Genomic DNA, 23,654 nt, shown 5'->3' with positions numbered 1-23,654 from the left:
TATTGGAGACCACAAATACTATTACTAGTGGACAATCCTAGAACAAGCTGGAATCTCATACAGTTTTGCAACAGCTTAAAAAAAGGTGGGTTATATATTGTTGGCCATGTTTTACTAATGGATAAAAATCAAAATGTTTCTGATTCTCAAAATGTATTTTTTAATGAATATATTAAACAAAAAAATAGTTGGATGAAGTTAAGAGACTTGATGAATATTAAAGCATTTGTTCAAATCAATTTTGGTCCAAGTATTATATGGGGAGTTCGAAATATTTATGCAGGATCGGGACTAGGAGGAATGAAACCTAATATAGTTGTATTAGGTTTTTATGATTTAAATAATTATAAAGATTCAAATCAGTTAAAAGTTCCCAATGAGGAGGATTATTTTAGTCTTTCAATTAAAAAACCGAATAATAAGGGGGGTAATTATCATAATTTGAATAACAATTTGAATAGATATAAACAAATTACATTAAATATTGAGCCACTACCGACAGATTCATGCAGAAATGAGGAAAAAATCAAAATTACCGAATGGGTTCAAATTATTGAAGATTTAGTATTAATGCAAGCAAACGTTGCCATTGCAAAAGGATTCAGCGATTTGAATATGCCCAATGAGATTGGAATGGGATATGATAATGAAGAAATTCCGGAAGAAAAAAAAGGAATCATTGATTTATATCCAATTCAAATATCTGCTGAAATTGGGGATGAGTCGGGTACAAAGGCAGCATTGAGTACAAATTTTGATACGTATACATTGATATTGCAATTGGGAGCAATATTGACAACTGTTCCCAGATGGAAAAGGACACATCGATTAAGAATTGTTGTATTTGTTGAATATATCGAAGATGTCAAGGAAGAGTATAATAGGATTTCATCATTGTTAACGATTTTACGAATTAAAGCCGAGATTATTGTCTTAAGTTTTAAATCCGGAATGTTTGAAAGCTACAATTACATTTGTAAAGGAGATTTAAGCAATAGGGAAACAGTTGAGAGAATTAATTTTAAATTGAAAAACGATGAATGGTGGAGAAGTTTACAAAGACTACGAGATCCTGAGAGGTTTAATAAAAATAAAAGTAAAGATAGTGATAAAAATAAAGTTAAAAACAATGGCAATGGTAGTTTTAACGAAGAGAATGAGGATAATGGGGCTAAGTTGAAGGATGAATATGAAGAGAATTATGAAGAGAATATTATAATAGCGTCAAATAATATCAATAGGGTTCATTCTAAGAGAATATTCCGAAACCGAGTGAGAAATAAGAAAATGAGTTTACAAAAATTGCAAAAATTGGGAGTTAATTTCCATATGAGAACCAATAGAATATTAAATTCAGACATTGTGAATACAGTTGATCACTCTGATAGTGAAGATAGTGATTTAGAAGACAACGGTCACAATCAGAGTAATAACCACAGTAATAACCATAATAATAGAGGAAATAATAACAATAACAATAATAACAATAATAACAATAATAACAATAATAATAATAATAATAATAGTTTTTATGGATCATATGATAGTGATTCATCAGATGCTGCGTCGATTCATAGCAAGAAATCGATTAGTATTAAGAAAAATAGTTTCAATAAAGTCAGTAAACCGCGAAGAGATTTTTCAATTAACAATATGAGCAAAAATATTTTTGGAAACAAAAGCAATAGAATTAGTGTTGAGACACCGGATTTACGAAATATATTTAAAAGAAGACCATCATCAGGGTATGGGTTTAATCATGGGCATGGACACGGTAGTAATCCGAGTTTTGGATACAATTACAATGAACCAATTGTGATATCACCAGGACCAGCTCCAATATTGTCGAGAGAGAATAGTTTCCAATCGTTTGCCGGATCACTTCGAAAGGGTGGCAGACCTAATTTTTCATCGCAAGCCATGCCAAAATCTCAAGTTGTTGAAGATGCGAGCGGAAATGAGCCATCTATTTTGTTTATCCGAGATGATAACGAGTCAATAAGAGCGCCAAGTATCCGATCGATGAAAAGAAAAGTTATGGCGGAAAATAGTTTATCCATGAGCATTGGGTCGCCCGAAATGAGTAAAAGTGGACAGTCACCCAAGAAGGAGAGCAACCTGGATATTGAGCAAATTAACTTGAATGGAGATAATAATGAGAATTACGATGGTAATAATAGTAAATGCAGATTTAATAATAATGATGCTGGTAATGGGGGGTATGACAACAACAGCAATAACAATAGCAATAGCAATAGAAACAGCTACACAAACCTTAGCTTTGGTGGCAATCTCAGTCACAGCGATTTGGTTGAGATTGGAAATGGGGCTACCAAGGTGGAAAAAGACAGCAAGAAAAACAGCAGCGGGAACATAAGCGAGAGTGCCGAGATGGTCGGCGAAGAGGCAAGACAGGGGATGGAAGAAGAGGAAGATATTGATGTACACGACATGTCGTTCAACGACTTGCCTGGAAGAGCACAGCACTTGATCTTGAACGAGTTGATGCTCAAAACGTCGCAGGAGCAAACAAAGAGCTGTGTGATATTTTCCACGCTTCCCACGCCGGCAATCAACACGCACTTGAGCAAGAGAGAGTCGTTGGAGTACGTGGAAATGCTTGACCTCTGGTGCGACGGGCTCCCTCCTGTGTTGTTGATCAACTCGAGAAGCATGACGGTAACAACCGTGCTCTGAGCAGGCCGCAGAAGCCGCAGCGGGCTGCAGCCGTGTTCCCACAACGCTGGAACACGGCTGGAGCCAAGCGGCGGGCGTTTCAGACTCAAACCGCTGTTGCGCGGATCCGCCTGTGGTGCGTGTGGTGCGTGTGCTTCATCTGCATCCGCTGCTGGATCTGCTCGAACTCCAGCTGCTCGACTGCCTTCTTCGCTCGCTGTCTGCTCGAACTCGCCTCCTCCACTGCTCAGACTCCACAGTCCACACTTCGCAAGCGTCGCTCTGCTCGTCTTTCTATAGAACCCTCCTCTGCCTCCTCCACTCTGCTGCTTCTGCTGCCTCCTCTGCTCATTGTGCCTTCTTTGCTTCCTCTGCTTCCTCTGCTTCTTTTGTTGCCTCTGCCTCTTCCTCTGCTCATTGAGTTGGCTTCCATCCAGCAGAGTCGCCTGTTCTGCCTTTACTTTACGTTCTAAAAATAACGTTTTCGCTATTAATAAGTCTGCAAGTTTCAATCTTTTCAACCATATTTCTTATCCATATATTCTACATTTCTCAATTGATAACTTTCACCACCTTTTCTTTTCTCTCGCTTCTCCCAATATCCTCATTTTCCCTTTATTATACCTTCTCAATCTCCTCTTGCTTATCTCTCCCACCACTATACCTATCTCTTCCACTCTGCTTTTTCCTCAATGAATTTTCTACATCCTCAGACCATCACCTACACAAAATATAACCAAAGCACCAACAACAATCGTCACACTCACAATGATTCCATTCCCCAGACCCCATTTGACCTAAACTATGGCACTTCCATGCTACCAAGCAACTTGTTGCTCTCTTCTCCCTTTGTATCTTCGCCATCTGCTTCAAATCCAAATCCTTTCTACTTTCCGATTTCACCCCCTCCCTCCAATCACAAATCATCCAACAACAACACTAATAACAATAATAATAACAGTAATAACATTTCAAAAAATTCAAGTTATTTCATATCTCAAGCTGGCCCAAATCCTCCCATCATCGGTTTACCCCCAGATAGTGCTAAAAAAAGAGGTTTGAAATACATCAATTCAATTTCATCCCCATCCTCAAATCCATCTATACCCTCTTCTTTCCAAAATCAAAAGAAATCCTCTTTTATTAATACCAATAAATCAATCAAAATTAACAATAAAAATTACTCCAATAAAAACTATTCTATTAATAATTATTCCAATAAAAATAATAATCAAATAATTAATAATAACGACAATTGTAATAATAATACTAACCCTGGCACTAATAATAATAATAATAATAATAATAATAATAATAATAATAATAATAATAATAATAATAATAATCATAGTGATAACGCCGACGCTGACGCCAACACTGACACTAATGATGATAATAACAAAGATATTGATACCACTGAATCTAACAACAAAAACAACACTGATACCAATATTGAAATCAAAATTAACAACAACTCAAACTCAAATTCAATCCCAGAATCTTTCATCTTTAAAAAACACCTATCAAAAAAAGTTATTATCTTTCACCACATCCCATCCTCAGTACAATTATTTGAATTTCTAAATTTCCTAAAATTTGGTCCAATCCAATTTTGCTACGACATCACCAACAACAATAAACAAAAAAAATCGAAAAATGAAAAAAAAATCAAATTAAAATTCATCTACGAAAAATCTTTCATCAACTTTTTAAACTATTTCCATCTCTATAAATATACCTTTCAAAACGAATTCAAATCACAAAAAATATCCTACCACATTAGAGATTACACCTCAAATGATGATTACGACAATTCTCCGGTTTTTGCCTCAATTCCCTTATCAAAAAACTCCTCTTCCTTATCCTCTTCTTCATCTTCTTCCTCTTCCTCTTCCTCCTCAAATAAAACTTCCTTATTCACCTCAAAAAAGTTGTCTCAGCTTCAAATTTTTAACCAAATCATTGAAAATAACTCTTCTCGCTGTGTCACAATCAAAAAATTCTCTTCCATAAATTACTTGAATGATGATCTAGAAAATTTAGAAAAAAAACTAAAATTAGAATATGGTGAAATCGATCTAATCAACACAAACGACGATTTAAATGTCCTTAATATCCATTTTTTAAATTTAGTCTCCGCAATCAACTTATACAACGATTTGATCAACTCTTCCTCAACAAATCCTAATGAAAATCTTAAACATCAAGATTTAAAATCCTTAATATCTTATGCTCCCGATCGTTGTACCCAAATCGATGATGATAGATTCGAACAAAGGTACTCTCAAACAAACGAATATGACTCCGACTACGAAAACGATTCTCCTTATGAAAATGATGATTTATCTTCTAACAATCAATCCAAAACTGATACAACCAATCTTCAAAATGATTTTGATAACATGACAATCAATTCTTTTGTTGCTGACGATTATAATGAATACCGTAATATTAATAAAAATACCATTTCTAATGGCACTATGCCTAATAATATTGATAACAATAATCACTATGATAACCTCAATGAAAACTATAATTACAAACTTAATTCCAATCATACAAATAACTTCAATAACAGTTTCAATAACAGTTTCAATAACTTTAATAATTATGAAAATGATCATGATAATGATTATAATATGAATAGAAATCTCAACATTACTCACTCTGATAATAATGATTTTGTTAATAATTACAGCTTCACTAATAGTGATAATGTGAGTAACAGAAACAGCAACAGCAACAGCAATATCAACAATAATAATAATAATTATAAATATAAAAGTAATAATAATTTGTATCCTTACTCTATTAATGCATCTTCAAACACTGTCAACTCTTTAAATTCCTATAATTCTATTTCTCTTTCAACATTTATTCCTCCAAATTCAATTTTGCCTAGCATCAAAAATCCAATTAGCGACTTGAATAGCTTAAATAATTTTGAAAATAGGACCATTTATTTAGGTAATTTGCATCCTCAAACAACTGTTGAAGAGATTTGTAATGTTGTTAGAAGTGGTATTTTACAATCAGTCAAATTAATCAGTGAAAAAAATATTTGCTTTTTAGTTTTTATATATGCTAGTGCAGCAACTCATTTTTTTGCACAAAGCAACTTGAAGGGACTAGTAATTCATCATAGAAGAATTAGAATTGGTTGGGGCAAGAATCCTGGAGAATTACCAAACTCAATCGCCTTAGCAGTGACTGCTGGTGCAAGTAGGAATGTTTATATTGGCGTTATAGATGAGAATCATCATGACAATGATACTTATGCCAGAAATATAAATAATAATAACAAAAGAAAACCTTCAGTTCCAGAAGAATCAGTGTTAAGAAAAGATTTCTCAGAGTTTGGTAATATTGAGCAGATTAATTTCTTTTTAAACGGATTTTGTGCATTTGTTAATTTCATGAATATTTCATCTGCAATAAAAGCAGTTAATGAATTTAATGGAATTCATAAAGATGATATTCATAGACGATTTGATAATAGATATGTCAAGTATAGAATCCGATTTGCTAAAGATAGATGTGGAAACCCTCCAAAAGTTTATAATAATGATAAGCAAAACAGCAAAAATAAGTCTTCAAACTTTAATTTAAAGGGAAAAAATAACGATAATAAAAGGAAGCGAACTTCTAAAAGTAAGAATGATAATAATTCCAGTGATAATAGATATTTTCTTGCAGAAAATCAAGAATCATTTGAAAAATTAATGGAAAAACAAAAATTAATGGAAGTATTATCTAATAACAATAATGGACTTGTGAGTAATGATTTTTTGGATGAACAAGTTGATGACAATGTTATTGGTATTGATGATATTATTGTGAATGAAAACAATCGAAATGAGATGAACAGAAGAAAAGGTGATTATTACAACGATGACGAAGATAATGACGAGGATGATGGCGAGGATGAAGATGAAGATGATGACGATGAAGAAGAAGAAGAAGAAGAAGAAGAAGAAGAAGAAGAAGAAGAAGAAGAAGATGATGATGATGATGATGATGATGATGATGATGATGATGATGATGATGATGAAATTCACATTCAAATCGAAGCTGATCCTAATGAGACAGAAGAAAAAGAAATAGGGAATAAAGTTTACTATAGAAAGGAAAACAGAAAATTTAGCAGTGATGCTAGCAATATTACTAGTGCAAGTAACAGTAATAGTAACAGTTTTAATAATTTTTGCAATTTGAAAAATGATAAAAAGATAAATAAAAAGGAAAAGGAAATAAGTAAAGACGATGATAAGGAGATGAATAATAAGATTGGAAGTGCGTTTAAGATTGGAATTAAAGAAGAAAAAGACAAAAAAGAGATGAATAATGAAGGATGTATTAAAACAATAAAAGAAAGTGTAATGACAGGATTTGAAAGCGATGATTCATCGATTGAATCACTAGAAATATTGAATAAAGGAAAGTATAAGAAAAAAAAGTTTACTGGGACGGAAATAAATAATGATTTTAATAATGGAAATAGTTTTATTCCATCATCGCCAGGGTCAGTATCTTCATTTGGGTCTTTGGGATATATTCCTCAACTTCAGCAAACTCAGCAAGCGCAATTTCAGCAAATCCAGCAAATCCAACAGTTGCAGCAGATTCAATTGCAGCAATTGCAGCAATTGCAGCATTTCCATCAACTTCAGCAGATGCAACAGATTAAGAGCTTGGGAGTAAATCCTATGATATTAAATGAGTTGGGCAATAGTGAAGGTAATAGTATTAATATTAGTAGCAATATTAATGTAAATAATAATAATGATAAAAGCGTACAAACACCAAAGATACAGCCACAAGGACAGTTTTTAGGGTTTTCATCAATCACGCCCAAGAAAAGGGGAGGAACCAGTTCAATGGCATCGACGATGATAAACAATCGGTCATTTTCATCGCCGCAAATGATGGTTCAAGTGCCATTGGGGATGCCTGTGCTGGGAATGAGGCCAGAAATGAATTTAAGGTCGAGATCTGGATCAAAAACCTTTAATGGGGAACATTATAATGGTAGTGATAATGGTAATATTAATGGTAATATTAGTGGCAAAAATAATTTGGATAAAAGAAATCAGTACTCAATTCACAATAAGAAAAACACCACTAATTCAAATCGATCTGTCAGTTATCATTTTAGTAATGGTGATAAAAACAACAGGAGCCATAAGAATAGAAACAAAAAGAACAATAGAAATCCGGAAAAAAGCAATGACACCAATGCCAAAGGTTTTACCAAAAATAAGAACTACAAACACAAGAACGTGAATGATAGTAATTTTATTAGAAACGATAATCGATTTGCGACTTCAGGCTCTCAGGTGATGGCTCAATACTTGGCGGAAGCGCAACATGACAATATATTATATGCTGCTACTGTTTTAAATATCGAGGAAGAAGATAGCCCAAGGTGTGATTTAGACAGTAAAGAAACCGGGCTGGGTAGATAAACTAGATGACTATTATACTTTTTATCAATTTTATATTATTTTTTTATCAATTTGTTAAATTTAGGTTTGTTATTTATCTTTATATTTTACATTTATTTTTTGTTGGATATTACGAATTGATCACAACATAGCGAGTTTGGTCTCAGCGCCGGTGTGCTGGATAATAGCCGAATTGCCCAAGTCGGCGGATGTACAGGGCCCTGGTCGGAGTCTGCAGCTGGCAGAAGCAGCCTGCATAACCTGTGCAGCACGCACCTACCAGCCACCAATGCACTACACCGCTGTCTGTGCATGCGTCTACGCGCAGTGTTTGCTTGGGGACCGAGCGCACTGCTGTTTGCCAGGGGCGGGCACGCCCGACGGCCCAGCAGAGGACGCAGCGGCAGCAGAAGCAGCAGCAGCGGCAGCAGCGGCACAGACAGCGGTGTTTTCGGCGGCAGGGGCAGCAGTTGCAGCGGCGCAGGCTCCCCCGAGCAGCGTCCTGGCGGTTGTGACAGATTTCATCTGCTCACTATTGCAACTCTTTTATACTTGCTTGAATCTTATCTGGCTCGCACTTTGTTTTGCTGGTTCTCTTGTGCTAGGCAGTTGGGTTTTCAAAGTGGAAATTTGTGGGTTTTTGAGGAAATCAGTTGCTCCTTCTTCTTCGACACCACTGCCACCATGAACCAACCAAGCCAAAACGATGCTTCCAGTCTTCGGGCACAGACATCCGACGCTGGAGACAACAACTCTCATGCCAGTGCTGCCAATTTTCCTCCTGCTAATGCTCCCAATCCTGCAAATTCTGCTCTGATTCCAAATTCCAGTAACAACAATCTTAATCCCAATAATACCTTTGGCATCAACAATGTTGCTAACATGACCAATAACATCACCACAAACCAGCCTAATATACCTTCAAATCATACTACTATCAACAGCAGCTCCAATATAATGAACAACTCGAACAACCCCAATCCCTTAATAAATCATGTCAACCCTAATCCTTCAATACCGCCTATTCTTTTAAACCATTCTCTAGATTCTGCTTCAAAGATCAGCCCAATAAATATGATGAACGTCGCAACTGCTTCAATTACAAATCCAAACCTAACCAACAACTCTTCAAATCTAAATATATCAAATCTTAAGGCCTATGCTGAAAATTTATATCAAATTCAACCTCAAATTTTGAATAAAATACATAACAATAATAATACTAACAATAACAATAAAAATAACAATAACAATAATAACAACAATAATAGAATGGACCAAATGAACCAAATCAATCAGATGAACCAAATCAACCAGATAAGCCATATTAACCAAATAAACCAAATAAACCAAATGAACCAAATCAATCAAATGAACCAATTTAACCAAATGAACAAAGCGAACCAACTAAACCAAGCGAACCAAATAAGCCAGTTCAGTCCATTTAATCAAGTAAATCAAATGAGCCAAATAAACCAAATGAACCAAATGAACCAAATGAACCAAATGAACCAAATGAACCAAATGAACCAAATGAACCAAATGAACCAATTTGGCCAATTTGGCCAATTTAATCAAATAAACCATATAAATAATCTATCCCACTTGAATAATTCTCAGAAATTTCACCTAATTCAACACCAAAATCAACTTCATCAAAATAAATTAATTCAAAATCAATTATCTTACAATCATAATGACAAAATAAATCAATTCAACCAACCCAACCAATTAAATCACTTAAATCATTTAAACCCAAATAACTTCCCTCAATTCCAACAATTCCCACAGAACGTAAACATGAATTTACAACACCTTCAAAACCAAAACCAAAACCAAAATCAAAAAATCCCTGATCAAAATTTCCAATTTCAATTTCAAAACAAAAGTCTCACACCCCAAAACAATCTCATTAAAATTTCTTCTCAAAATCTTCAACTCCATGATTTATCCCCCAAACAAAATCCGGCTTTTTTCAATCTTCAAAATCAATCTCCTCAATTTTCTTTAAAAAACTCTCTCCAAAAATCAAATCAAAAACCTTCAAATAAATCTCCAAATAAATCTCCAAATAAATCTCCAAATAAATCTCTAAATAAATCTCTAAATAAATCTCTAAATAAATCTCTAAATAAATCTCTAAATAAATCTCTAAAGACATCTCAAAAGACATCTCAAAAGACATCTCAAAAGACATCTCCAAATAAATCTCAAAAGATATCTCCTCCAAAAATCACACAAGAATCCATGAAAAAAAACACACCTATAAAGACCATAACCTGTGAAAATGACCCCAACAAAACTTTTCAACCAAATCTTACTGAAAAATCTCCCAATTTAACTAAAATTCTTGATAACAATAACACTAATGATAATAACAATAATAACAATAATAACAATAATAACAATAATAACAATAATAATAATAATAATAATAATAATAATAATAATAATAATAACGCTGATAGCACATCAAAGAAATCTCCTGAAAAACTTGCAAAAAAAATCTCCATTTCTAACTCCAAAAAAAGTCCTGCTGAAAATTCAACTAAAAATCCAGCTGAAAATTCACTCAACTCAAATGAAGCTATCAATCAATCCCTAAAAAATGATCTTGACAAAAATATTCAATTTCAGTTAAATAGAAAAAATTCTCATAATGATTTACCCAAATTAAACAGGAAAAGTTTCTCGGCTTTTTCAACTCTATCAACTCTTTCAGAAAAATCAATCCCCCTGAAAACTACAAATCAAACCATCGTATTCAACCAGTCAAGAAGATTAAGCCAATTGAATCAATTATCTAAAGTAAAACGAAAAAATTCTCTATCTAGAACAAATTCACCCAATAAAAAATCGTCTTTTAAAATTTCCCTAAAAAAATCACAATCATCAAAGCAATCAGAAACCCATACTTCCTCTAATCTGCCTCAGATATCTCTTGCATCTTATGAGCTTCAAAAAAATCTCATTCCAAACCAGAAATCTTCAGAAATCTCTAACCCTCCTTTAATATCTTATGAAACACCTTTAACTCAATCGAACAGAGAGTTTCTGCAGCCTGGATATTCCCAGCAACAACTTCAACGAACATCTTCACAGCAGCTCGATCCTATACAACAAAACTTTTCATTTGAACAACTCCCCAACTATACATCCTTTGAAAATTCTCAGCAGTTTTCATTACAAAAATCTTTACAACCCCAAGAAACTTTTGAAAACCAAATCAAAAATGAAAAAAATTTAGCTCAAAATGTGCAGTTTTCAAATCAAGAATTTTCTCAACTTGAAAGCAATTTATCGTCCAAGTTACCTCAAAATATTTCTTTATCAATTGAAAAAAATTCTCGTGATTTTTCTGATAATCTTTTGAACGAAAATTTAGATTCACTTTTATCCGGAAATTCTCGCCCATTGCAAGATCAGGAAAATCCTCAAAATCAAGATCTTGATAAAAACATTTCTTCATTGAAAAATCAAGAATATCCAACAAAAAACTTTCAAAATAATGCCGAAATTATATCGCCACAAATACTCAAAGAGAATGGTGCTTTGGATCCATCTGAGATTTTGGAATTAAATTCTCAACAATTTTATCCTCAAAATTCTCAAACCGATCAAAATCAAATGGCTCCTCAGCTCAAAAAACAAGATCTGGTTCAGTCTCAATTTCAATCCGATTTTCAGCCTGATATAAGTATGAGCTTGCAATCAATATATAATGCATATTCCAACAATCAATTTCAACTAAAATTACAGCAACAAGCCACTGCATCAACATCATCTGCTGCATTAGTATCATCTGCTACGCTTATCAATCTTTACGTTACCAGACAAATCCATACTCAACAAGCTATCACCAACTATCTAAAGGTTATTGATATGATTTCATCATTGGATTCAACGAACTTGGATTTTAGTAGCCAACTTGAGACAAGTATAAACGAAATAATTAAAATTTATTTTGGTAACGAAGGTTGTATGAAAATATCCTTTGTTGATTATGATGAAAGAAAATCTTATAATGTCCCCAAATATTTTTTTCACTTTTTTTTTCAAGACATTTTTCAGGAAAAAGTCAAAAATTTGAAGTTAGTCTCAAATCAAATAAAGCCTCATTTTCTACCTAATAATAATATATATTTAGAGGTTTCAAAATTTGAGGTAATCTTGTACTATATAAATGGCATGACATTGAGGTTAAAGGGCTCTTTAAAATGCTGTTTTAATTGCTATTCAAAAATAGAGTTAGTTGAATTTTTGACTGATGATTATAAATATGACATGAATTGGACATTTTTTGAAAATTTGATTCAAGAGATATCCGGAAAAATGAATAATGAGGTATCCTTTACTAATCCTGCGCTTGAAACATTAGCTCATTTAAAAAAGACTCGTTTTGAAATGGATTCATCAATGAAATTTGGAATATCGAAAAATCTTCACTATAAATTACAAAATTATGATACTTTTTCACTCATGAGACCATTATTTTCTTATTCTGAAGTTAATGATATCCCTAGTGGCACAGAAGCATTGGAAAAATATATGGAATATATGAAAACAAAGGGTGAGTATGATTACCTAGTTAACGTTATTTCAAAAAGTAAAGATCAAGAATCAACTAATGGCTTGAAAAGAAAAAACTCTTATGATGATAAAGCAGATTCCCAGTCCAAACAAAGAAAAACCCAAGCCGTGCTTTCTGAACCTTCATTTCCCTTGCAAAATTTTGAATCACAGGCGCAAAATCAGGGTGCTCAAATGGAAAACACCTCAAATCAACTTCAATATCAGTATCATCCTCAAGCTCAGGCTCTAGATAGCTCTCAATTGCAATACCAGAATAATGTTCAAGATCAAAATTTACAAGAATTGCAATCTGCTGCAATGCCTAAAAATCAACTATTACAATACACAAAGTATAATTTAAATAAACACTCGGACTCTATTTCTCCAAAGCAAGTAGTGCAAGATCCAATGAACTATCCGATAAAAATATCCCCTAAGCGAACAGTCAAAAATCAGATGATTCATTCAATTGCCATTTCACCTAAACAAATATTGAAAAATCATATAAACCATTCAATTGCTCTTTCTCCTAAACAGGTGGTTATGGATTCAAATAAATATCAACCAAAAAGAAACAAACCCCGGAGTAATACTGAGACGTTATCTCCAAAGTCGATTCCACAAATTGAAAATGGTGACCTAATTTCAGAGTCCAGATCAAATTTTGATAGCGATAAAAATGACGGGAATTTAACCAACGACTTTATTCTTGATTCAAATTTTCTTCCAACGTTGGACGTTAACAAGTCCGAAATAATAAACAATAGTAAAAATAAACTAAAGATAACAAAACTTCCGGGTGAAAAATCTTTTCTAAATGGTTAATATCTGCATTTTTTTAATAATGATAATTTTTTGGGAAAAAAATTAAATGAACTAAAAAAGTTTTAATAATAGAGCAATATTGATTGCTTATAGTGGTTTGGAGTGCAAGAATATAATATTAAAATAACATGATTTGAAAAATATGTCAGATGTTGAAAAAAAATCCTAAAAAAAATAAGGTTATAGTAACAAAAAACATTTTAAAATTAAATTTAATATGCGAGAAAACAAAAATAAAGGAAATATTTTTGTGGGAATTAATACAATTTAGTTTCAAAAGCTGAATTAGAGCCAGGTTTTTATTTAACTATAAAACTCATATTGTTGTTTACTATCGTTAAAACATAAACAAAATTCTTAGGGATACCAAAAATATTACTCTTATTAATATTATTATGCTCATTACTATTACTATTATTTAAATTTTTATTATTATTATTGTTATTGTTATTGTTATTATTGTTATTATTGTTATTATTGTTATTATTGTTATTGTTATTATTGTTATTATCATCATCATCACATCATTATTACATTATTATTACATTATTATTACCAAATTGTTATTAATTTTTTTGTTCATTAGTTTTTTAATTTAATTTTTGATTTTATCCTTGTATTCTATATAATTTTTTTAATTTGCTGCAATTTTTTTTGTATTAAATTTTCTTAGAGATTCAAAATTTTTCAACTTTTTCTTCATTTAAATTTTTTAATGTTTTATTTTAATTTTTCAAATTTCTAATCTTCTAATCTAATTTTCTAATTTTTTAGTTTTTAAAGCATTTTTTTTCGTTTCATGAATTAGTATTTTTTGCTATTAATCATATATATTATATAATGATTCTCTTATATATTATACTTTGTTTTTCTTTATTCCCTCATAGATAATAAAATTTATTGATAAAAGTTTTTTGAAATGTTCATTCAGTAAATAATACCTTAATTAAATTTATCGGAACTTTAAACTTGTAAGTTTGATACTAATTTTAGTAGAAAAGCAGCGAAGTTTTGCCAAAAAAAAACAACCAACTTGTTGAAATTTATGCAATGCAGATTAAATTTTAGTTAAATTCTAAGATTTGCTGTTGATTTGCTCACCAGCTTTGTGTGAAATTATTTCACCTAATTTCGCATTTAAAAAAGATGAATAAAACCAAACTAAAAAACAAGAATGGGTCCAAAATACAATAGGAAACAAAGAAATGAATAAAGTAAAAAAGCAATTCTATAATATTATTATTGGTGTAATGGAACTAAATAGTGAATTGGATTGTTTAAAATTAATTATAAGAGTAATTTAGAAAAATAACTTGCTTTTAAACTTAAATACAAATTTCGAATCTCCAGAGATAAAACGAAACAATGTAGATAAAGTTTTATTTTATTATTTCCATATATTGGATAATATAGTTCAAGACTAAAATATATGCAATGAGAATGACAGAAATATGAAAGAGAATGAACAAGAGGATGAAAGAGAGAATGAAAGATTTGATTTAATTTAGAGCGTCAAAATATCTTTGGAATTATATTTTGTTGTTTAATTATTTTTGTTTCTATATTGTTGGAAATTAGAAATGAGATTATGATGGTATTACTGAATTAGGAAAGTTTGTTATTACAATATGGGGATAAAAAAATAATTGAAGAAATTTTATTTTTTAACAAGGGAAAGATGGTAAAATGATTAAATGATTAAGTTGGTAATTAAATAGATTAAAATAAAAAATAGATAACATAAAAATTGAATTACATAAAAAATCTAAATCAATTAAACATGAGAGTTTTAAAAAAAAAAAAAAAAAAAAATGAAAGGAAGAATATTTAAAGCCCAAATATAAAATAAACCAGCATTGATATTATGCTTATATCAAACAAATCATTCTAATCAAAACAAATGAAAAAAATAAAATGGAAGGTTTCATGATATAAGCATTGAAAAACCAAGAAAAAAAAGCTTGAAAAACCTAGGCAACAGTAACCGATTTGGCCAAGTTACGAGGAAAATCAACATCAATACCCTTTCCAACAGCCAACCAATAACTTGTTAATTGCAAAGGTATAATGTTGAGCAAGCCCTGTAGACAATCAACAGTTAATGGGACTTCCAAAGTAGCAGAAGTGTTACCATCTTTGACAAGATCGTCGCCTTCATTGCAAATGATAATTGGTTTACCAGATCTTGCAGTGACTTGAGCAATAGCGTTTTGAACTTCAGTGAATAAGGAGTCTCTTGTAGCAAAGATAATGATTGGAAGTTTATCGTCTACTAGAGCAAGAACACCATGTTTGAGTTCACCAGCCAAGACACCTTCAGAGTGCATGTAAGAAATTTCTTTAATTTTCAAAGCACCTTCTAAGGCGGAGGCAAATTGGGCACCTCTGCCTAGTAGTAATAGAGATCTTTGGTCATGTAAAACGGTTTCGCATAGTTTTTTGATTTTTTGTTCCAATTGCAAGACTTTTTTAATTTGTTGTGGAATATCTTTTAAACCGTCAATAATTTCTTTGTGACGATTTACGGCGGATATTCTGTCATCGGAAAGAGATAAGGCAATCATGACTAAAGCAATGTATTGAGAGGTGTAGGCCTTTGTTGAGGCAACGCCGATTTCGGGACCAGCATTGATGTGGACACCACAGTGAGTTTGTCTTGAGATAGAGGAACCGACAGAGTTGACGACACCAACAGTTAAGGCACCCTTTTCGATGCAGTATTTCAAGGCAGTCATGGTGTCAGCAGTTTCACCAGATTGGGAGACAAAGATGCAAGTGTCGTCTCTAAAGACAGGGGATCTTCTGTCGACAAAATCGGAGGCCAATTCGACGGTGACGGGGATTTCAGTTAGTTCTTCAAAGGTGGATCTTGTGGCTAGACAGGAGTGGTAGGAAGTACCACAGGCAATCATTATGATACGTCTGCAACGTCTGATAGTTGAGATCCATGATTTGACACCACCTAATTTGACGGTGTGGTTAATGAAATCAATTCTACCTCTCATTGTGTTGAAGGCGGATTCCGGTTGTTCAAAGATTTCCTTTGCCATAAAGTGTTTGTAGGGACCTTTCATGATTTCAGCCAATTCGATTTCTAGAGTTTGGATTGATCTGGTGGCGGAGGCGCCAATTTCCCTTGAAGCTCTGTGAATGTGTAGTTCACCATCGTAGATGTGGGCAATGTCGTCATCTTCTAAAAATAAGACTTTTTTTGTGTGTTGGACAACGGAAGAAGGATCAGAAGATAAGAAAAATTCGACTGGAAGAGGTTCGCCTTCATCGTTGACAAAAGATCTTGAGATTTGGCGACGCAAGTTTTCAGGAACGACAGGGAGGAGGTTTAAAGAGGAGTTCTTTTGAGAGTTGAGGGCTCTTCTTTGTGGAGGGTTAGGAGGGTTAGGAGTGCTTGAATTTGCATCTTGGGGGAACTCTACATCGACAAAATCGACTTTTAATTTTCTTTCAGTTTTAACACCGATTAAAAGAGGAGAACCCTTTCTAGTGGCTATGACTTCATCTGGGTAGTGAGAAGATTTTACTAATAGACCATACGAGCCTTCTAGTTCGAATAGGACTTGTTTGAAGAGGTGGTGAAAATCCAATTCAATACCGGAGGCAAGATTTGTGTCGTAGATGTGTTTAAATAGTTTTGCAATGCACTCGGTGTCAGTTTCACTGTCAAAGACAAAGCCTTTGCCTTGCAAAAGGATTTTGATATCTTTATAGTTTGTTATGATACCATTGTGGACGACAAGAAACTCGTTATTGAGGTCTGAGCTTTGGGGATGACAGTTGACAGGTTTTGGTTCACCATGGGTGGCCCATCTTGTGTGAGCAATACCGACGTGGTTGGAAAAGATCTTTGATCTGTTGATGTCAGCAGAGTCAATTTTGTTTCTCAAGGCGACGACTTTGCCAATTTCCTTGAAGACCAATTGGTCGTTGTTGTCACCATCCACAGCGAGACCTGCAGAATCGTAACCTCTATATTCCAATCTTTCTAGACCTTGGACGAGGGTTTCAAGAATTTCGCCTCTTGATTTTTCGACTAGATAGTTGCAGTAACCGAAAATTCCACACATTTGAAGATATTGAGTATTGTATGATTAAGCGATTGAATGGATGGGGAGGTAAAAGAGACAAGAGATGGAAAGTGGAAGATGTGTAAGGGTATATTATAGAGAATAGAGTAAACAATATTATAAATAATATTATAAATAATATTGTAAATAATATTGCAAAATAATAAACCAAGTATCAGAGAAGAGATGAAAAGAAAGGGAAGAGTTAAAGCAGAGAAAAAGTAAAAATAACAGGAAATCTGGCCAATATATATTGGAGGCAATAAGGTTACTGCTATTTGGCTTTTGCGTCGTGACAAATAAACAAGCACCGCTGGGTTTCGAGCTTCGACCCCAGGCGCGCCCACTGATTGGTTGTGCGTGCAGGGCGCCCAGCCCAGCCAGACCTATAAATAACCTCCTGCGCGCCGCGGCACAGGGTTGGGTTCTTGCTTCATTGCCTCTCCCCGTGATCAGGCTCTGGCGCGCACAGGTGCATGGTGCTGCCGCTGGTCTCACTCTGCTCGCGAACTTGGCTCGTCTCTGAGAGTGCTATTGGCGGGAGCAGCACCAAATCCACCACCACGGAGCCCCCATTTTCTCTGGTCGGCATTTTGCTGTGCATTTCTGGTCCTCAATAGTCCTTAGTGGTGGAATGGTACTGGTTGCCTAGGACAAAGCACACACAGTTCCGCTCTCTCTTCCGCTTCGAGGCAGAGCACGTGTGACACCGAAGCTCCACACAATCCAGTTCAAACGGGCAGAGAAACTTTCCAGATCGCAGCCCATGCATTATTTTGTACCGAGCAGGAAAAAAGAAATGACACTTGTGTTTTCGCCTCATCACAGCCAGATGTGTCACGTGATCACGCATGTGACTCTGTTTAAGGGATTTATTCCGGAAACTGCAGGTCCCAATCCCAGACACGGTAGAGATGAAAGAAAATCTGGCAGTGGGCTATAGCGCCAACGGATTTTCCTTTGCAATATTCCTTTTGATGGTAATTCTCGAAAATGACACTTTTTGTTGCTACCTACGATGAAAAGTCAACATCAAATACCAGCAAATGAAGCTAAGGGAAAGGCACACGTTACCAGATATTCAGGTTGCTGGTTGTAATTTATTTCATCCAGCACGAACAATAAAGAAAGCTGAGGTGTCTTGAAAATGTCTTGATCTGGCGTTTGTAATACCCTGACAAGCAGGACAAATACACGGGCCGCGGTGCCGATACTGCCAACTACCCCCGCAAAATCAGCACGGCAAATCCTGATAGGGTTGTGGTTGCGCAGACTACGCGGTGGCCAGCCCAGACGCGGTGCTGAGGCAGAAATCGATGGCGAGTCACAAAGATTGTTTGGGCATGTTTGAGCATGTTTGGGCATGTTTGGGTATTATTGTGTTCGAGACCGTGCTGGTTGTTCCGGCGTCGACACCAAAGGCACCGGTATTGCCTGTTGCAGCGGCCGGAACTGCGAGTGTGCTGTTTCTGCTGCGTGGACGACGGCTCTGGCAAGCTCTGCCGGGTTTCTGGGCCTGTGGGAGCGCTTGTCGGGCTTTTGTAGGACGAGAGAGCGCGGGGCCGGTGCGAGGGCGGGCCGGAATGCCTGGATTTTCGCAGATTGCAAAAGTTGTTTCTTCCTCATTTCAGTCTCGCTCTCAATAGATTCTACTGCTTGCACTCCTGCTGCTGTTTCCCACTGGCAACTTGCTAACAGCTTCTCACAACCTTATCTTCCACCATCGCTCACAATAACAAAAACACTCCCCAAACATGTAGCTGCTTCTTCTTCTCTTTTTATCTTTATTCATCCCTTTGATCTGCTAAATGATCTACTCATTGCTTATATTCCATTTAAAAATAGTAATTATTGTTTTTTCTCTCTTATTTCTTGCTCTCCAATGCCATTATACTAATATTCTTCAATATTTAACAACCTTCTCTTCTTTCATCACCTCCATCATCACCGCCATATCATTTCCACCATTTTCCTCTTTTCTTCTATTTTTTATATATATCTCCTTATTAAAAAGGCAATATTTCAAATAAAGTAATCCCAATATACTTTCTTCATTGCATATCATCTTCAATCACTTTCAACCATATTCAACCACTTTCAATTATATTATATTATACCATATTGGTCTGATTTATATTACATATAGACATATATATATAAATATATATATATATCAATATATATATATATCAATATATATCAATATATATATATATCAATATATATCAATATATGCTTGCTTCAATATCATATCTTCTTCATCTTTAATTACCACAATTATATTACTTCATTATTATGTTAATTAATACCACCATCTCTAATTCTTTCCTTAATTCTTTCCTCAATTAACTTTATCACCACTTCTACTAATAATACCTTCTACTCATTTCAATCACAAAATTCTTTTTTCTATCTTTCTCTCAATAATTTTTCTTTCTTAAAATTTTCTCATTTGGCTTGTTTTTTTTGTTAATTTGTTGTTGTTTGTCTCGTTTTTTTGATCTTTGATCTTTGATCTTCATCTGGTTTTCTTCAAAACTGTTCACTCGTTGATATAATTTTCTCAATTCTTTTCTTTTTTTTTTCTTGGTTTATCTTTGGTTTGGTTATATTCTCAAAATTAAATCAAAAAATCTTTAAAAATCTTTAAAAAAATTAAAAATTAAAAATTAAAAATTAAAAATTAAAAATAATCATTACACTCGTTTCTAAAATTCATCTCTAACTCATCTCCAACTATTCTCAATCATTATTAATAATTCCCAATAATTCTTATTCAAATCCTTTTCAACTATTTTCCTTATCAACTCGACAATTGAAATTCTTCACCAATATCACTAATATTACAAACCCTCCTTACTAAAAATTTTATAATGCAAATCCATGGTCTTGCTTCTCTACCGCACTTTGTAATATTTCTATTCTTCCTCATCTTCATCTTCAATATCACCAATGTTTTATCAATTCCCTCAATCGGCTTCCCCTTCCAACACCAGCTACCACCCATAGCAAGAGTAAACCAATATTACACATTCACCCTAAATAATCAAACCTTTATTCCCTCCTCCTCTTCTTCCCCCATCTTAAACTACTACATCGACCACCTACCCAATTGGCTCTCCTTCAACCAAAACAATTTCACCTTATCTGGAACCCCTTCTTCAAATCACGTCTCAGATAACATATTTTTCTCTTTAACTGCTTCAGATTCTACTGGCAACATTTCTCAATCTTGCTCAATTATAGTCTCTCAAAACTCTTCTCCCCAACTAAACTCTTCTTTATCAATTTCATCCCAATTATCAAACTATGGTCAAACAAATGGCCTTGATGGCTTAATTATAATACCAGGCCAATCTTTCTCACTTTCAATCGACCCCAATATTTTTTCTTCAAATTCATCCCTAACTTACTATGGCAGATATTCAATGAGAACTTCTCTCCCAAGCTTCATCAACTTTGATTCAGCCAATTTGACCTTCTATGGAACTGCCCCTTCAGTCAATTCCCAAATTGCCCCCAGTCTTGAATACCCTCTTGTTTTAATCGCATCAGATTATGAGGGCTTTTCTGCTCTCGAAACACAATTTAAATTAATCATTGGCGCCCACCAACTATCAACTTCAATCAACTCCATAATCAACATCCCCATATCCACAAACTATTCCTTCACCTACCCAATTCCCCTATCCGATATCTATCTTGATAACCAGCAAATATCCCATCAAAATATCTCTGCCATCACTTTGCCACCAGAAACTCCCACCTGGATTCAAATCGATACCGACTACAACATCCATGGAACTGTCCCCAATAACCAAACTGAAAATCTCGATTTCATCCTTTCGATTTACAACATCTACGACGACTATATCAATCTCCCTTTTCAATTAAATGTATCTAGCTTATATGATCATAACGATATCGATAACGATAACGATAACGACAACCAAGATGCTCTCAGCCGCCTCTTCACAGTCGATTCTCTCAACAACGTCACTGCCGTCCCCGGCTCTTTTTTCACACACGCCTTGAATGAATCTCTTTTCACCTCCCTCTCCCAAACCCTCGTCACTGCTGAATTTGCTTCTCATGCTGCCTGGTTATCTTTTCACTCTTCCAATTTGACTTTCAACGGAAATGTTCCCGACTCTTTTGAGTCTTTGCAAGTCCTGCTAATAGCATCGTTGAACACCAACTATTTCTATCATAAAAGAGATCTGTTCACCAATCAATTGTCTTTTACAATTATCAGCAATGGTCTGGATGTAGCCCCCATTTCCTCTGGAACTAACTCAGATACAAAAACATCCTCCTCAAATAGCTCAAGAAGAACATTGATAATAACTTTAAGTGTTGTGCTATCTTTTGTCCTGCTTTTAGCCATTGGGTTATTGATTTTTTTCTTATATCGCCATCATCATTCAAATGATAAAAATAATGAAAATAATAAAAACAATAAAAATGATACCGAAAAACAAATCAGTGACTACACTTCGAGTCCAGATACAAGCCATGATAAGACAATTACTTCATCTTCTTCAATACCCAAATTCCCTAAATGTATTTTAAATCAAAATTCTCATCAAAAAGAATCCCATCATCACAATAATATTATTAGTGGTAATGCCACTACTAGTGCTGCTACTGATAATAATAATAATAATGGAAATCAAAGTGGTAATTCAAATTCAAACACAGCACATGCCAAGTTGAATTCTGAGGTTTCTACATCTGATTCTGTAACACCCTCCGAGCTTGAAAATTCAAGAAAACTAGGAAATTTAAATGTTATGAAATTGGAACAAAAAAATTTCGGATTAAATAAGCAAAATGAAACTAATTCCAACTTAAACGATAAACAAATAAACAGGAAATTAACAAATAACTTTTCAAAAGAAATTTTTGACAAATCCATGACGCCTTTAAGAATAAATATTAGTTCAGAAACATTCAATTCCACGGCATCATCCACTCCAAAGGCATCATGGAGAAGAAACATCGAAACCACAAATAAAGAAAATGGAAGAGAATCAATGAATTCTCTAGCTACAGTGCCGACCAATGAATTATTTAGTGTGAGGTTAGTTGATGAAGCTAATGCAGGAAATATGCTCCTCAATAACGATGCAAATATAAACAGAAATACCAATACTCCTGGCAACAGGAACTCGGCTACCAGCTCCAAATACTCTGCTAACACAGATAGCATATTGTGCCGAGAAGATAGTGGAAATGTGAAAAGATTGGATTCTGACGGAAATGTGATTGGATCTGTGAGAAGCCAGGGAAGAAAGTACCATAACCAGTACCACCATTCAAGAGTTTCAACAATGACATCTTCTAATTTGGGAGTTGTTGAGGAAGAGGAAGGCGTACATACATCGCCATTAAAAATACGACACTATAAACAGTATTCGCAACCTCCATTGGACAGTTCTTCTCTGATCAATTCCAGATCAAGATCAGGGACACTATCATCCAGGTCGGGAGGCTCAGGAGGCTCAGGAAGATCGTCTATATCACATTCAGCTTCCAATTCCTTTGGATCATATCGTCACCGAAGATCCAGATCAATGGTGTATAATACAGATTTACAAAACTCTCAGTTTGAATCTGACAGTATGTTCACATTTGAAAGCGGAGAAAACTCTCAACCTGAACAGGCTGGATCATCGTCAGAATCTAATTTTCCTATTACTCATGTTCTCAACCATTTGCCAGAACTTGAAAATGAGAGTTTGTACGTCCAGGACGACACAGAAATATCAGAAAAAGAAACCAGGTTTGGAGAGTTGGAGAATGTGGGAGCAGTGGAAATCCAGTCAACTCCTGATTCTGGCAAGCGTCGGGAGCTTGAGGGTAAATCCGGGACCATTATTAACTACTAGAAATTGCCTTCTTCTTCAAACATTTAATGCTACATTTTTTCATTCTTTTACTTTTTCATTCTTTGAATCTTTTAATTTTTTAATGCTTGTTTTTCGTTCTCGTTGCTGTTTTTACTTTGCATTCATGAAAAGTACTAATGTGTAATCTACGCTGGGGTTTTGTT

General features: G+C 34.3%; 6 protein-coding genes across 6 annotated transcripts; 4 read left to right on the top strand and 2 right to left on the bottom strand.

Annotated features, from left to right (window-relative positions):
* Window positions 1-5,612: 5,612 nt before the first annotated feature.
* ASCRUDRAFT_20985 (uncharacterized protein) lies at window positions 5,613-6,302 on the top strand (the record flags this gene model as incomplete). Its single annotated transcript, XM_020189661.1, has 1 exon — window positions 5,613-6,302. A coding segment is annotated over one exon (690 nt), but the record flags the coding sequence as incomplete, so codon positions are not given.
* Window positions 6,303-6,398: 96 nt separating this feature from the next.
* ASCRUDRAFT_82822 (uncharacterized protein) lies at window positions 6,399-8,141 on the top strand (the record flags this gene model as incomplete). Its single annotated transcript, XM_020194785.1, has 1 exon — window positions 6,399-8,141. One exon carries the CDS (start codon window positions 6,399-6,401, stop codon window positions 8,139-8,141), a length of 1,743 nt encoding a protein of 580 aa, XP_020044772.1.
* A 46-nt stretch (window positions 8,142-8,187) lies between these two features.
* ASCRUDRAFT_121495 (uncharacterized protein) lies at window positions 8,188-8,500 on the bottom strand. Its single transcript, XM_020188894.1, has one exon. The coding sequence runs from the start codon at window positions 8,432-8,434 to the stop codon at window positions 8,234-8,236; it is 201 nt and encodes a 66-aa protein (XP_020044771.1). The 5' UTR covers window positions 8,435-8,500; the 3' UTR covers window positions 8,188-8,233.
* A 207-nt stretch (window positions 8,501-8,707) lies between these two features.
* On the top strand, window positions 8,708-13,891 carry ASCRUDRAFT_77933 (uncharacterized protein). Its single transcript, XM_020194072.1, is given in 3 exon segments — window positions 8,708-9,572; window positions 9,591-10,167; window positions 10,180-13,891. 3 exon segments carry the CDS (start codon window positions 8,805-8,807, stop codon window positions 13,515-13,517), a joined length of 4,683 nt encoding a protein of 1,560 aa, XP_020044770.1. The 5' UTR covers window positions 8,708-8,804; the 3' UTR covers window positions 13,518-13,891.
* Window positions 13,892-15,303: 1,412 nt separating this feature from the next.
* GFA1 (glutamine--fructose-6-phosphate transaminase (isomerizing) GFA1) lies at window positions 15,304-17,792 on the bottom strand. Its single transcript, XM_020194071.1, has one exon. It carries the CDS (start codon window positions 17,597-17,599, stop codon window positions 15,488-15,490), a length of 2,112 nt encoding a protein of 703 aa, XP_020044769.1. The 5' UTR covers window positions 17,600-17,792; the 3' UTR covers window positions 15,304-15,487.
* A 2,773-nt stretch (window positions 17,793-20,565) lies between these two features.
* On the top strand, window positions 20,566-21,927 carry AXL2 (Axl2p; the record flags this gene model as incomplete). The annotated part of the gene is made up of 1 exon (XM_020189462.1): window positions 20,566-21,927. A coding segment is annotated over one exon (1,362 nt), but the record flags the coding sequence as incomplete, so codon positions are not given.
* Between the last annotated feature and the right edge of the window lie 1,727 nt (window positions 21,928-23,654).

Source organism: Ascoidea rubescens (genome assembly GCF_001661345.1).
Source record: "Ascoidea rubescens DSM 1968 unplaced genomic scaffold ASCRUscaffold_18, whole genome shotgun sequence".
Classification (NCBI taxonomy): Eukaryota; Fungi; Ascomycota; class Saccharomycetes; order Ascoideales; family Ascoideaceae; genus Ascoidea; species Ascoidea rubescens.
The sequence above is the reverse complement of the archived record's forward strand: the minus strand, read 5'-3'. Positions and strand labels throughout refer to the sequence as shown.

Bases quoted from the DNA above. Each gene is read 5' to 3' on its own strand.
- ASCRUDRAFT_121495 (XM_020188894.1), bottom strand. From the start codon at position 8,434: ATGCACAGACAGCGGTGTAGTGCATTGGTGGCTGGTAGGTGCGTGCTG.
- ASCRUDRAFT_77933 (XM_020194072.1), top strand. From the start codon at position 8,805: ATGAACCAACCAAGCCAAAACGATGCTTCCAGTCTTCGGGCACAGACA.
- GFA1 (XM_020194071.1), bottom strand. From the start codon at position 17,599: ATGTGTGGAATTTTCGGTTACTGCAACTATCTAGTCGAAAAATCAAGA.